This window comes from Cibotium barometz, chromosome 28 (genome assembly GCF_041138505.1).
Source record: "Cibotium barometz isolate CiBa-2024 chromosome 28, ASM4113850v1, whole genome shotgun sequence".
Lineage (NCBI taxonomy): Eukaryota > Viridiplantae > Streptophyta > Polypodiopsida > Cyatheales > Cibotiaceae > Cibotium > Cibotium barometz.
Genome location: NC_141073.1, coordinates 47,193,377 through 47,207,480, shown reverse-complemented (window position 1 = coordinate 47,207,480; position 14,104 = coordinate 47,193,377). Strand labels below are relative to the sequence as shown.

General features: G+C 44.2%; 1 protein-coding gene and 1 pseudogene across 1 annotated transcript; both read right to left on the bottom strand.

Annotated features, from left to right (window-relative positions):
• Positions 1-667: 667 nt before the first annotated feature.
• LOC147622874 (calcium-dependent protein kinase 20-like) lies at positions 668-4,726 on the bottom strand. Its single transcript, XM_086822498.1, has one exon. It carries the CDS (start codon positions 4,629-4,631, stop codon positions 3,243-3,245), a length of 1,389 nt encoding a protein of 462 aa, XP_086678624.1. The 5' UTR covers positions 4,632-4,726; the 3' UTR covers positions 668-3,242.
• LOC147622875 (calcium-dependent protein kinase 29-like) lies at positions 2,214-2,836 on the bottom strand (annotated as a pseudogene).
• Positions 4,727-14,104: the final 9,378 nt, after the last annotated feature.

Here is a 14,104-nt window from a genome sequence, read left to right as displayed (position 1 = left end):
TTGATGAGGGTTAACTCCCCAATGTGAGGCCACTAGGGGCTCACTTGGGCTCACTTGACCTCCACTTGCGTCACTCAAATGGAACTTCTACAAGCTAGGTAGGAGGGTTAACTCCCCAATGTGAGGCCACTAGGGGCTCACTTGACCTCCACTTGCGTCACTCAAATGGAGCTTCCACAAGCTAGGTAGACAACAAAGAAAAAGAGAGCTATGGAAATCTCTCCTTCTACTCAATGCCTATGTGTATGCAAGAGCTATGGAAATCTCTCCTTCTACTCAATATTGGCCTATGTGTATGCAAGAGTGGTCTCAAGGAAAAAACAAGAAAAGGGAGAAGAGAAAGCAAGACAGGAATCATCACCTACATGCACACACCACAATCAAGCAAGCATGCATCAATCAATACACGCTTACCACCATAGCCACAAAAGAGGGAGAGAGGGAGGGGTGTATAAACTTGCCAAAGTTGCTGACCCGCAAAGCTCATCTGGCTCAAAAACAAGACAAATGATGATAAACATATCTGATGATGTGATTGTGATTACGCTTAGGTGCATTCAATGCATTTGTGAGATAGTTGACGTGCGTGAACATTTGAAATCAAAATTATCATCTCAAAAGCCGCCCCATATTTAGCACATTAGCATCAAGCTGAAAAGTCCGCTTTGTATGAAACTTTGCTTGATTGTATTCACATAGTTCCAGTAATGGCTACGGTGGATTGAGGTTCAGAATGTCCTTATAATACGTAAATGCAAATCTACCAGGGATTCCCAATGGGCCACTGCCAAGATCAAATTTACTCCAAGATCACTAGGTCAAAACCTTACAGATAATACGTAAATTGCAGACTGTAGTGTTTCAAGCTTTTTATTAGAATACAGAGCTGATTCAAGTTCTGGCCTTCTTTATTGAATATGATGAGGCAGGCAGCAGATTCAAGTGCTAGGTATGAGGGGACTGTCCCCTGCTCACTTTACATGATTTTTTTTTCTTCAAAAAACGACCTTGATTTTGAAGTTTCTTTTTCTACACTTGATATGTAAAGAAACTACACATTGGACAACAGTACACATACTGTTAAGAAGTTAAGCGTCTTTCTCTCAATGTCTTGCTCAGAGGCATGCTATTATCTCAATGTAAATGGAAGCATGTAACAAGCTGAATGCCTTATAATTTCACACCGCACTGCTTTAAGTATTGAATTGCATCACAGAGCTGATTCAAGTGCTACCCATCTTCCTTAAACTTAGTGAGGCAGCAGCAGATTAATCAGAGTTCTAGATGATTTGATGTTAGCTGAACAAGATCACATACAATGATCAGCAATCAGGACACGTCTCCTTAAGAATTAAAGAGCATGCCATGACTGTGAGTTCACGTGTTCATGGCATCTGGCAATAGAATACATGGCACATGACATGCCACATCAAGTTTCATCACCCTGGCTAGCACATCTATGTTCCAGCAAAAGCCGAGAACATAAGGCCGGACTATGTTCTGTTTGGCACATTGATGCCATCGCAAACGGTTTTCTTTCTTTCGAACTGGCCTTAGGCCCAAGACCCCCCCGTAGTTACTGATTTTCCATCACCCCCAGGCGCTTAATTATCCACCCATAGGCGATGCCGCCGAGGAAGCACCAAGGGGGGTTTTAAATCCTAGTAAAAGGCAAACACCTTCACCACTTGAGCTATCACCTCATTGGCGATGCTACACATACCTTGTCTGTACACTTTCCAAAAAAGTATGCAGGCCCATGTGGGACCCACCCAAAAGGGGGGAGGGGTTGCTATGCAACAGGCGAGCCCCTCTGAAAAGGATCTTGAGCCTTCATGGAGCAGCATACCATGCTAGAAGCCAGGAGCTCTGATCTAGCACACAAAACCAGGAGTTGTAGTAATTTGGGCAAGATGAGCGATGGCATCCCAATGTTGTCGGTAGCATTTTGTGCCCATAGGGATGCGGACTCTCGAGGAGATCTTGGCATCCTCATCATCCCCGTGATCTGCATCATCAACAACTGGCCGTATTGGTAATCCAGGTCAAGAACACTGAGGGCATGAAGACGAGCGATGGCATGCACCATGTCACCACGATGTTGCTGGTAGCATTTCCTGCTCCTGCGCACGCCCGTTTTTCTAGTAATCTTGGGAGCCCTGTCATGTGCTTCCTCAACGGTTACCGACTGTGATACAGCTCGTTGGCATCGATCATGGGCTCCGTGTTGAGGACAAGCCAAGCCTGGAGTCGGAGTCTTTGCAGAGGATGCCCATGAGAAGGTCTTGTGCTGAAGGGGATAGGCCAAAAGTGTCGAGTTCGAGCTTGTTGCATAGGATGGCATGATGGATGGCAGAGTCGGGGGCATCATGGGGGAGGCCATCAATAAAAGGCAAAGCAGAGGTAAGAAGCAGGCAAAGGACGATGCCCAAACTCCAAGCATCGGGGCGACGGTCATAATTGCCCCAGATAAACTCAGGAGCCTGGTAACGGGAGGTTCCAACTCGATCGTGAAGGATCTCTCCGGGGACAATAGCTAGAAATACATCCTCATGATCGGTGCCCTCCACTTGATGCAAGAGGATGTTTCCCAGTTTCACGTCCCTGTGGATGATGGCGCAGGAGTGGCAAGCGGCAAGTGTGCGAGCAAGGCTAACCACTATAGGAGCGGCCTCCCGGTCATCAAGCTTGAATTGTGGGGGATGCGAATCAAGCTTACTAAGCAGGTCTCCTGTGTTGCAGAAGGGGGTGAGGAGCAACCGTCATCGCCCTCAACGGTGGAAACCAGGGGCAGGACGCTGGGTATGCCGCTGAGGTGTTGGAGAAAGCAGGACATGTCTCCTTAAGAATTAAAGAACATGCCATGACTGTGAGTTCACGTGTTCATGGCATCTAGCAATAGAATACATGGCACATAAGAAGCCACATGAAGTTTCATCATCCCGGCTAGCACATCTATGTTCCAGCAAAAGCCAAGAACATAAGGCCAGACTATGTTGTGCTCACAGCCATATTCAAGGTAGAAGTGCCCTCTCCCTCTATTTTGAGGTGATGCTACACATACTGAACATTTCTTGTCTGTACACTTACCAAAAAAAGTGTGCAGGCCTATGTTGGACCCACCCAGGCTGCCGCGCGTTTGGGGGGGGGGGGGGGGTCGCTACGGAACAGGCGATCGCCTCTGAAAAGTATCTTGAGCCTTCACGGATCAGCATACCATGCTAGAAGCCAGGAGCTCTGATCTAGCACACAAAACCAGGAGCTGTAGTAATTCGGGCAGGATGACCTATGGCAGGCCAATGTTGTCGGTAGCATTTTCTGCCCATAGGGATGCGGACTATCGACGTGATCTTCGCATCCTCATTGTCCCCATGATCTGCGTCATCAACAACTGGCTGTATTGGTAATCCAGGTTGAGAAGGTAGAGGAGCCACACCACTGAGGACATGAGGACGAGCGATGGAGTGTGCCATGTCACCACAATGTTGCTGGTAGCATTTCCTGCTCCTGCGCATGCCTGTTTTTCTAGTAATCTTGGGAGCACTGTCATGTGCGTCATCAACAGTTACCGGCTGTGATACAGCTCCATGCTTCAAGTTGACATCTATCATGGGCTCGGTGTTGAGGACAAGCCATGGATGAGACAAGATCTCATCCAGGGTAAGCCTGGAGTCCGGGTCTTTGCAGAGGATGCCCATGAGAAGGTCTTGTGCTGAAGGGGAGAGGCCAAAAGTGTCGATTTCGAGCTTGTTGCAAAGGATGGCATGACGGATGGCAGAGTCGGGGGCATCATGGGGGAGGCCATCAATAAAAGGCAAAGTAGAGGTAAGAAGCAGGTGAAGGACGACGCCCAAACTCCAAGCATCAGCGCGATGGTCGTAATTGCCCCGGATAACCTCAGGAGCCTGGTAACGGGAGGTTCCGACTCGGTCGTGAAGCATCTCTCCGGGGGCGATGGTGGCAGCCAAGCCGAAGTCTGCTAGAAATACATCCTCATGATGGGCGCCCTCCTCCAGTCGATGGAAGAGGATGTTTCCCGGTTTCACGTCCCTGTGGATGATGCGACGGGAGTGGCAAGCGGCAAGTGTGCGAGCAAGGCTAGCCACTATGGGAGCGGCCTCGCGGTCATCAAGCTTGAATTGTGGGGGATGAGAATCAAGCTTACCAAGCAGGTCTCCTGCGTTGCAGAAGGGGGTGAGGAGATGGAAGCAACCGTCATCGCCCTCGATGGTGGAAACCAGGGGTAGGACGCCGGGTATGCCGCTGAGGTGATGGAGGACCTCCGCTTCCCATCGAAGCTGCGCGTCTTGGGATAGCTCCTCTGCACTTAGTTTTCTTTTCCTGGATGAGACTTGATGTTGCAGATCATCAGCGAAACCCGGAGCCTCTAATTTCCTCCTTTTGCTAGCTATGCTCTGTTCTTTCTGCTGTGAGATTGATTGCTGCGGCGAGCGAGTACGATGATGAGAGAGGATAATCTTACAAGCGAGACGGATGCCGCGGGGCTGATCGCTACACAGAAGAACTAGCCCCTGTCCACCTTTGCCGAGCTCGCGGAGCGTCTCAAGACCCAATTGCCTCTTCAGAACGGAGCAACAAGAGCACAAATCACTCTCTGTTATGCTAGCCATATAAACTTCTTCTTCTTCTCCTACCTGCAAGCTCTCTGATTTTTTCTTCTGTTGAACCAAACGCTGCTCGATGTTGCTGAATTTCTTCTTCTGATTTTGCTTTTTGACTCTGCTTTTCTAGTGTAAAAAGTAGAGGGGAAAAAAGCAGATGTAGACCACACGCTAAAAGGATCAAACGCAAAAGCAAAATGAACCTTTTAGCCCACACGCTAAAAGGATCAAACGCAAAAGCAAAGTGAACCTTTGTGATCTACTACTTCCACGCTTAGGCCCGTTACACATAGCCCACCTACACATGCCCCACCTGGGCCGGGGAGATTGCCTGCCCATGAATTATGGGCGGTGGATACCCCCACCACCACAGGGGTATGGCGATGTGTAATGGGCCTTAATTAGATACCCTTCGTGGTAATGTGTGGGAAAAGTTTGTTCCAACTTGTCTTTAAAAATCCAAAATAGCTAGTTTATATTGCAATTAGGATAAATCAAAACTGACTAAATATATGAGAAAGTAATTAAGAAATTAAGGTTATTTTCGCCATAATTTGGCTGAAGATCATGTAAAAAAAAGGAAAAATGTGCAAATTCGCATATTACTTCGACGTGGAAAAAACTTACACTTTGAAGCTTAATTAATTAGCCACGTGCTTTGGAAAATAGCACATCTTGTCCATGATCAAGTTAACATGCGAACCAGAAGCTCATGCAAGCCCCACTTTGGCAAATCTAAATCTTTTTTTTTTGCATCTTTTTTGTGCTCATATGCATGTGTGCTTTTCATGCCGCCGTCAAACAGCCAGCAGGTTTTGAACCGAGCACCTCATGCATGGGACTTCAACACCTTACCGTTAGGCTGTGTCTCATTGGCAAATCTAAATCCTTACAATGACCTCGCTCTTTTATCACCTTTAAAAGCACATGAATCTAATGCAAGAATCTAGGGAGCTTATTTCGATTATTGTGTGAAAAGTTGAAACTCGTAAAATTCATAATAAATACACTACTTAAAAGCCTAAGCTTTTAGGATAAGAACCACAAGACATGGCCTTTGAACCTCACAAATATCTCAAAATGAAAATATGTGTGTGATTTATGAGACACCATGTACATGTAAGCACTGTTAAAAAAACAGGTAGAGGGAGAGGAGACACACACACAGGAGCAAACCCTAATGTATATTGCAAACCCTAACCATAGAGGGAAGCCATCTCCCTTCTCACACAATGCATAAAGCCATAATCCATAATACACAAGACACACTATGTGTTGTGTCCACACACATCTAACCCTAGCTAATGTCCAGACGCGGTCATTTATGTCTCACACATGTTGCTACCTAACATGCCAACACATAGCACAGTTGGCACACACTGACATCGAGCTTGAATTTCAACAGCCCCTCTCAAGCTCATGATGTACTGCCATAGATGAAGATGTAGATGAGCTTGGGCTATCAAAGCTCTCAACACTCCCCCTCAAGCTCATCCCGCGTACTCCCAACATAGTACGGAAGTACTGCCATAGATGAAGATGTAGATGAGCTTGGGCTATCAAAGCTCTCAACACTCCCCCTCAAGCTCATCCCGCGTACTCCCAACATAGTACGGAAGTACTCAAACTTCTCCCTGCTAAGTGGCTTTATAAAGATATCAGCCACCTGCTCGTCAGTCTTCACATACTGTAGATCCACTGTACCATCCAGCACTTTCTCTCTGACAAAGTGATAATGGACCTCTATGTGATTGGTCCGCGCATAAAATACTGGATTCTTGGCCAACTGTATTGTTGCATGACGAATGAAGATCAATACAAGGATGCAACAAAAAAGACACTTAGGGCTCTTGAAAAGAGTTCCAAGTTGTAGATGAATGTGGGAGAGGGCTTGACAATGATCCCACATGGGAACTTTTGGGAGTTCTAGAATTTTTGTATAAAAGGTGGCCCATTTGAGAGCTAGGGGACTCTTTGGTCATTTGGTTGAGAGGCTCATAGAGAGAGCTTGCTCCATAGCTCCTTCTCATGTGCTCTCCCAAGGCTCTCCATCTCCATTCTTGCTTCAATCTTGGTTGAGAGGCTCATAGAGAGAGCTTGCTCCATAGCTCCTTCTCATGTGCTCTCCCAAGGCTCTCCATCTCCATTCTTGCTTCAATCTTGTACTCTCTATTCTCTACATTTTCAATGATATGAGGTTATGGTCTACACACTTGCTAATCTAGATTTCTTAATGATGTTTTGATTTGTGAATTGTAGAGTGCATCTGATGAAGCTTGTGCATGAAATGATGTGTAGTTGAGGCTTGTGTGATAGCTCTTTGCATGTTAGGTTCTTTGCATAAGTTGCATTTTTGTGCTTAAGTGTAGCCTAATCTTGATGCGTTGATTATGTTAGATTGAGAAGGGATCAATGATTGATTGCTTGATTGTTGAAGAAGGATTGAGTAGGACTAGAAGTCATTAGTGTGTGGTTAACTCATCTTCTCCCATTCGGGATAGCCTCTATGCGCTAACCGGGTTGCATTCACGGATTGACAAAGTGTGTGGGTTGGAGTGTAGCCTCCGCTATGCTATGATGTCCCAAACAATGGCGCCGCTGCCGGGGAACGCACACCTAAGTTAGTGAAGGGTGTTAACCATTACTTCTTACTAAGTGCTCCATTGATTGCAAAATCGTGGATTAGGGTAGATTAGAGTAGAGTTTGCAAGGGCATTGAGTGTGTGATCTCAAGGGCGCCTTGTGTGTTTTTGGTTTTTGATTAGAAGCAAAAAAAAAACAAAATTAATTAAAACCCCAATGCGGTAGAGAAATCCCGCCATTAATCAGATTTATGCACTTTCTGTTTTTGCATCTTTGATGGGGTTGGCGAGTGGTAGATAGGAAGTGTTGGAAGCGGCCTTCTTTCTTTTATTGTTTTGATTTGTTATTGTGTAGAGAGGCGTCTCCATAAGCGCAGCAAAGAAAAATAAGTAGATATATATATCTATTTATTCATATATGTATACCTTGTAGAGGTTGGGCGGCCGGTGTATAGCGAGGAGGAAATATACACAGAAGGCGGCTTAATATATATATATCTATATCTATATCTATATCTATATCTATATATATATATATATATATATATATATATATATATATACATTGGGGAGGCTAGCGGCAGCCAGTGCAGTAAGGCGGATTTTAAAAGAAATATATATATATAAATATATATATTTCTTATATTGACGTGAGCAGCAAGCGTTGCCTGCAGAGGAGAAGACGGCGGCTGTGGACTGTGGAAGCGCTGGTCGAAGGAGTGGAAGACGGCGCCTGCACAGAGGAGAAGAAGGCGGCTGGAACGTGGAAGCGTCGTCTGATGTGGCAGCGTTGGCCGGAGTGAAGCGGCGGCTGGAGAGAAGGCGTCGGCAGAGTAGCCGGGGAGGAAGCTGCGTAGAGGCCTTTTTATGAACACTGAAGCAGCAAGCGTTGCCTGCAGAGGAGAAGACGGCGGCTGGACTGTGGAAGCGCTGGTCGAAGGAGTGGAAGACGGCGCCTGCACAGAGGAGAAGAAGGCGGCTGGAACGTGGAAGCGTCGTCTGACGTGGCAGCGTTGGCCGGAGTGAAGCGGCGGCTGGAGAGAAGGCGTCGGCAGAGTCATCGACAGTGTGAAGCGCAGCAAGCGAAGTGCTGCATCGAAGTGGAGGTGTTGTAGCGAAGGCACCGCACCGCTGGAAGAAGCGCGTGGAGGCCGCATTGAATGCGAGCGTGTGCGCGCCAGCGACAAATCCGGCGGAGCGGCGGGCGGTGGAGCGTGGAGGATAAGGTAGGTGCAATTTTTAATTTTTTTTAATGTTTTCAATTTTTATTAATCTTTTATGTATTTTTTTTATATTTTTAAATAAATAATAATAATAATAAATATAAAATAATAATAATATTTTTTAAAAAAAAGAGAAAAAGAGATTTTTTAAAAAAAATAAAAGAAAAAAAAAGAGATAGAAAAGAAAAAGAAAAAAGAAAAAAAAACCCATAAAACAATAATTTTTTTTTGAATCCATTGTTCATTATTTAAATTTTTGCATGATTAAAGTAGCTTGCATTTTTTTATTTTTTAGAATTTTTGTAACTGATGCATAATTAGTACATTCATATTTTTTATATTTGGCACGAAATTTATTAGTTTTTAAAAAAAAAACAAACAAACAAAAAAAACAACAAAAGGAGAAAAAAAAACAAAAGAAAACAAAAGAAAAAAAATTCTATAAATTAAGTGTTTTTTAGGAGTCTATTTTTTGCATATTTTGTAATTCTTTATTTTTTTAATTTTTTTCATAATTAGTGTAACTTGCATTTTTTTAATTTTTGTAACTTTGTGCATAATTAGTATTTTTTTAGTGTGATTCATAATTTTTGTGTAAATATTTAAAAAAAAAGTAAAAATCATAAAATCATAAAATCATTTAAAAAAATAATAATAATAAAATAGGATAGATAGTTACGCCACACATACTCATTTTAGTTGCATTTAGTGATTAGGTAGGTTAAAATATATATATATATATATATTTATTAAAAAAAACACACAAACAAAAACAAAAACAAAACAAAACAAAACAAAAACACATAAAAAACCAAAAAAAATTTTGACCTTATGCACTTGCGGTTGGGACGTCTTATAGATTCTGCCATAGGGCCTAGGGCACCTTCTAGAGTACCTACGCAGGAAAGTGGGACCCAATTGGTAGGCAATTTGGCAGATATTGCTGAAACCCTTTCTGAATCCCAATCCGATACCCTTTCCTCCAGAACAACTAGTTCATTGTCCATGGACAATCTTGGGCCGTCAAATAGTCAGTCCGTAGCCCCAAATAGAACACCCACAAGATCCTTTAATCCATTTGAAGCCGACACCATGGGGTTAACACTCAATGTGAGACTCCAATATGTCTACACAAATGCTCAAGGAGCTGAGATCTTTAGGGATCCACAACAACGGTATCTTGTTAAGATCGCGGACATTTTCTCAGAACTTGATAGAGCACCTCTAGTCAATGACCAGGGTAACATGTACATGGGTGGAGATGGTGCTCGCTACGAAGTCACCTACCATCCAGAAAATGTAGACAAATTAGGGGAGCTCTCTAAAACCGAGTTCTTTGACTTATCAAAACTTTCCAGAGCAAGGGAGTCTAGAGATGATTGGCTCATTGAGCCGGACATGCCTGGACCCTCCAATGCCCAGTCCTCAAAACCATCCATAGATGATTTACTTCTTGTAGATCTAAATTTGGAAAGGGATAGGAAAGGCAAGAGTAAAATGGATTAGGGGGCTAAAAGCCAATGGGAGTTTGTACGACAAATTCCAGTGACAAAGGTCTTACAGGATGATCCACTTCAAGAGGTCTATAAGGACTCGTTAGAGGGATATTATGCCACAACTAGATTGCCACAGCTAGATCTTCCTCTAGCTCATGTGGTGGTAGTTGAGAAGCTTTCAGGACACATGAACAGAATAATTGATAAATGGGCCAATGAATACCGAACCTTAGATTGGAAAGAGATTCGGGAACTCACGTGGAAAGGACAACCATTATTCATGGAAGTGTTCTCAACAAATACAGCCAAACCAAGAGAGACAGCCTTTCTTGGAGTTACTGTTGCTCCTCCCCTACGAGAGTTCACTAGAGAGGGACCTTCAACATCCAAGTGGACCACTGCTAGTAGCCCAACTCTAGCACCAAGATATCGTCCTACACCAAATGTGCGACCACAGGTCACACAACAACATCTTTCTCACTATGACGATCGGAGGAGAGGGGAGCCAACTCAGCCTCCCATAAATGCACCTCCTGAAATGCGGGTGACAAGATCTTTGGAGGGGTTTGGTGAGGCTGGTAATAGGGGACCCACACCAATTTTTGATGCATGTGGACCATCTTTCCAAAGAGAGGAACAATTCTCATTGAGAGTGAGAGGCCGTAGGCCCTATGATGAGTATTCAAGACAAGTAAGGCCATCAACTCTTCAGAAACTGGTAAAGAAGTATGAAGGGTCGGGAGATCCATACAACCATGTAGCAGCATTTAGGCAAGCAGTTCGAGCTGAGCAAGTGGCCGATAAGCATACTCAAATTGAAGGATTTGGACTCACTCTTGAGGGAAAAGCCCTGGCTTGGTTTCAAGCATTAGAGGCTTCCGACAAATCTTCTTTATGAGTTTTGGAAGAGAGATTCATTGCTGCTTTTTCCTTGATGGGAATTCAACATGACATGGTAGCACACATATACTCTTTCAAGCAAGGCGAGAATGAGAGTGTTAGAGACTATGTAAATAGAATGAAGCAGTACATTAATCGTTGCCCAGAGGATGAGAAGCCCGCCCAAAGTCGATTAATTTCTCTCTTCTTAAAAGGACTCAAAAATTCGACACTGCATACACATCTCTATGCGAAGAAGCATACAAATTTCAATGAGTGTTGCCATGATGCTATGGATTTCACCGATAACTTCAAATTCCAAGATGGTTCTGGCCCAGAGGTGAAACCTAGAGATCAGTGGGGTGATGACCAAAGTTCCGGGTCCAGCGCGCTAGTAAATCCAGACCAGATAGCTAACCTAGTACTACGGAGATTGGGACAGACCTATCGTCCACCCATGCAGCTACAACAACAGCAGCAGCAGAGAATGAGGAGTGTACTTCCTACAGGTCCTCATCTTTGTGGAGCATGTGGCGGTAACCATAAAACAGAGGAATGTAATACCGTTTCTCCTCTAGTCACAAACCAACCCACAAAAAAATGGTGCCAAGCCTGTGCTTGGAACTTTACCCACACCACACAGGAATGTACTCGCATTGCGAGAATGAGACAGGAACGTGAGCAGCCAAGGGGTGGAGTGGCTCCACAAATGTATCAACAGTATACTAATTTTGAACGTGTAAGCCACCGATGGCACAGGAGTAAGCACGACCTGTTCTTGGTGCTCAACCTCCTGCTCCTGGGACTGCTCCTGTGAGGGTTGTCGACTACGACAATTCAAATATGTGTAGAGACTTGGTAAACCCAGGCTATGTGGAGGAGGAATATGCATCATATTCATCCAAGGAAAATATCTTTGAAAGTCCCACATACCCAAGCCCAGCACTGGACACTCAACCAGGGGAACAAAACTCTTTAATGTTGCTAGGCGGCTACCAACCTAGGACTCCAGGCCCCTCAGGTCAATGGTAGCCAAGGAAAGTAGAGGCCAAACCAATGGGCCCCTTTATGAGTGCGGAGAACCCCATTGGGCTCGTGATTGTCAACATAGCTCAAGGCAAGGTCGATCCAATACAACAGTACAACAGTTTCCACCAATTGAAAGATATTGTCTAGGGTGTTGTGTAGAACACTTCCCAAAAGATTGTCTGCTGAAACCACATGAGGAAGGCACCTCTCAACCAAAGGTCTCACTCAACCTTGTAGGTGCAGTTCCGTCACCACCTTCATTTGAGAATGAGGATGTCGTGCCACTTAGAGTCATGACTCGATCACAGACACGAAATGCTGAAATACAGACTGATGAGACACCTCGAACTAGGGATGCAAAGACAAATCTAGTGGACAAGACCCTACAGTCCAATAGAAAAAAGACCACTAGGAGGAAGAAGAACCGAAACAAGCGAACTAAAAGTGCATCCACTAGTTCTCAAGAAGCCTCTAAACAAAACATAAGGGATAAAACTTTTACATCCCAAGAAGTGCATAAGGAACATCAACCTCCTAGTGCTAAACCAAATGAGGCTAGTACGACTGAGGATAGTTCTGGGGGTTCTGTTTTTGTGGATAAAGTGAATGAGACTCTAGAGGCCATCATTGATGCTCATAGAAGTCGCATTGCAGCTTTATCTGAGCTACCCAAGAAACTTCAAGAATACCCAAACCCTCGTGAGGAGAAGATCAATCTAGCTGTACATCAGCAACTCATTAGGGAAGCTCAGTCGATACTTGAGGGACCACCACCACCTATTCCTCGGGGCCCAACCTCTCTTAAGCCAACATTAGAAACCATACCAGAAGTGTCATCAAGTCAGGAAATGAAAAGTGAGCTCATTTCACAAGCTCATAGCGAAAGGTCTGCACCAAAATACACCCAATTGCAAGGAGGTAATCTGCCACCACCTAGCCTTGTCTTCCCATGCAATGATGAAGTTATTGATGCTAATGAGGACATGTCAAATGAGATGTGGGCTGCAGTTCATGAGAAAGTTAATGAGAACATGTCTTCTATTAGTTCGCCTCCATTCTCTGAGGTGGATTTTACCAGGGGCACGGAAAACAACTTTAAACGCCCAAGCATCCAGGAGAAAGTTCAAACAATTGTTTCTCCTAGAAGTAAGCAGACAATGAAAACCTTACCATCATATCTGGGAGAATATGAGAACTGTTCTCAAACCTTGAGGATACCCTCCATGCATAAAAGGTTGACAAAGAAGAAGGATATGAGTATGGTGCAAGCTATTTTGTTAGCACCAGTGGCTTGTACCTTACCTTTGCTTGATTTGATAAAAGTTCGACCTGAGTTGTGGAATGATATTGCCACATGTTTGACAGAGCAGGTATTCCTACAAAAGGGTCACCATGAGTGTACTATACACCATGAGACAATGTTATGCCAGTTCCTATCAACAAAGTAGGAAAATTTTGTGAGGACGATCAGGGAAATGCTACCCTCCCATTAGAAGTGCGAAAAATATCTTCAACTGCAATACTTGATAGTGGTGCAGGGGTGGGCATTGTGACAAGGTCCATTTGGGAAAAGTGGGGCAAACCAGCTATTAGGAGTACCAGGATGCGCTTGCAGCCTAGCAGATGGAAGCTTAGAACATCCCCTTGGGCTGCTTGAGAACATATTGGTCACCACATGTGGGATTGAATATGAGCACACCTTTGCAGTAGTGGATTTTGGAAAACACCCAAACTATGAAGTGATATTGGGTAGACCATTCATGCGACAATTTAAAATGATTCAAGATTGGGGATACAATTATTTGTACCTCCGACATGATTCTGTCATCACAAGGGTCAACCTAAGGAATCACTCATATCGTGATGTAACAAGGTCTCCAATAGATGAGTTTGATTCTGCTTCATCTGAGGGCTCAAGAGTTACATTGTCAGACGGACGAGAAGATCTGTGGATGTGTGGAGCCTCATGTAGGGATTTCAACACTGGGAGACTTAAGGGTAATCGAAGTGTATTAGACGAGGCATACATTCCACAACCCTTCCCTGAGCATTTAATTGATCCACTAGAATGGAGTCATGTCCTTGCAACATTATCAACCTGTGCTTTACCTAAGCCAATTCAATTCTGTGACTCAGATGGATATGACATTATACCTATACGAATGGTACAACCACGTGCCCTTCTAGATGATTTGTACTATATGAATGCTTCCACAACAGCACTGCATGTAGAAGAAGTCTCAGTGGAGAATTTAACACTCAAATCTACTAAT

Coding starts and splice junctions, on each gene's coding strand:
- LOC147622874 (XM_086822498.1), bottom strand. CDS start 4,631: ATGGCTAGCATAACAGAGAGTGATTTGTGCTCTTGTTGCTCCGTTCTG.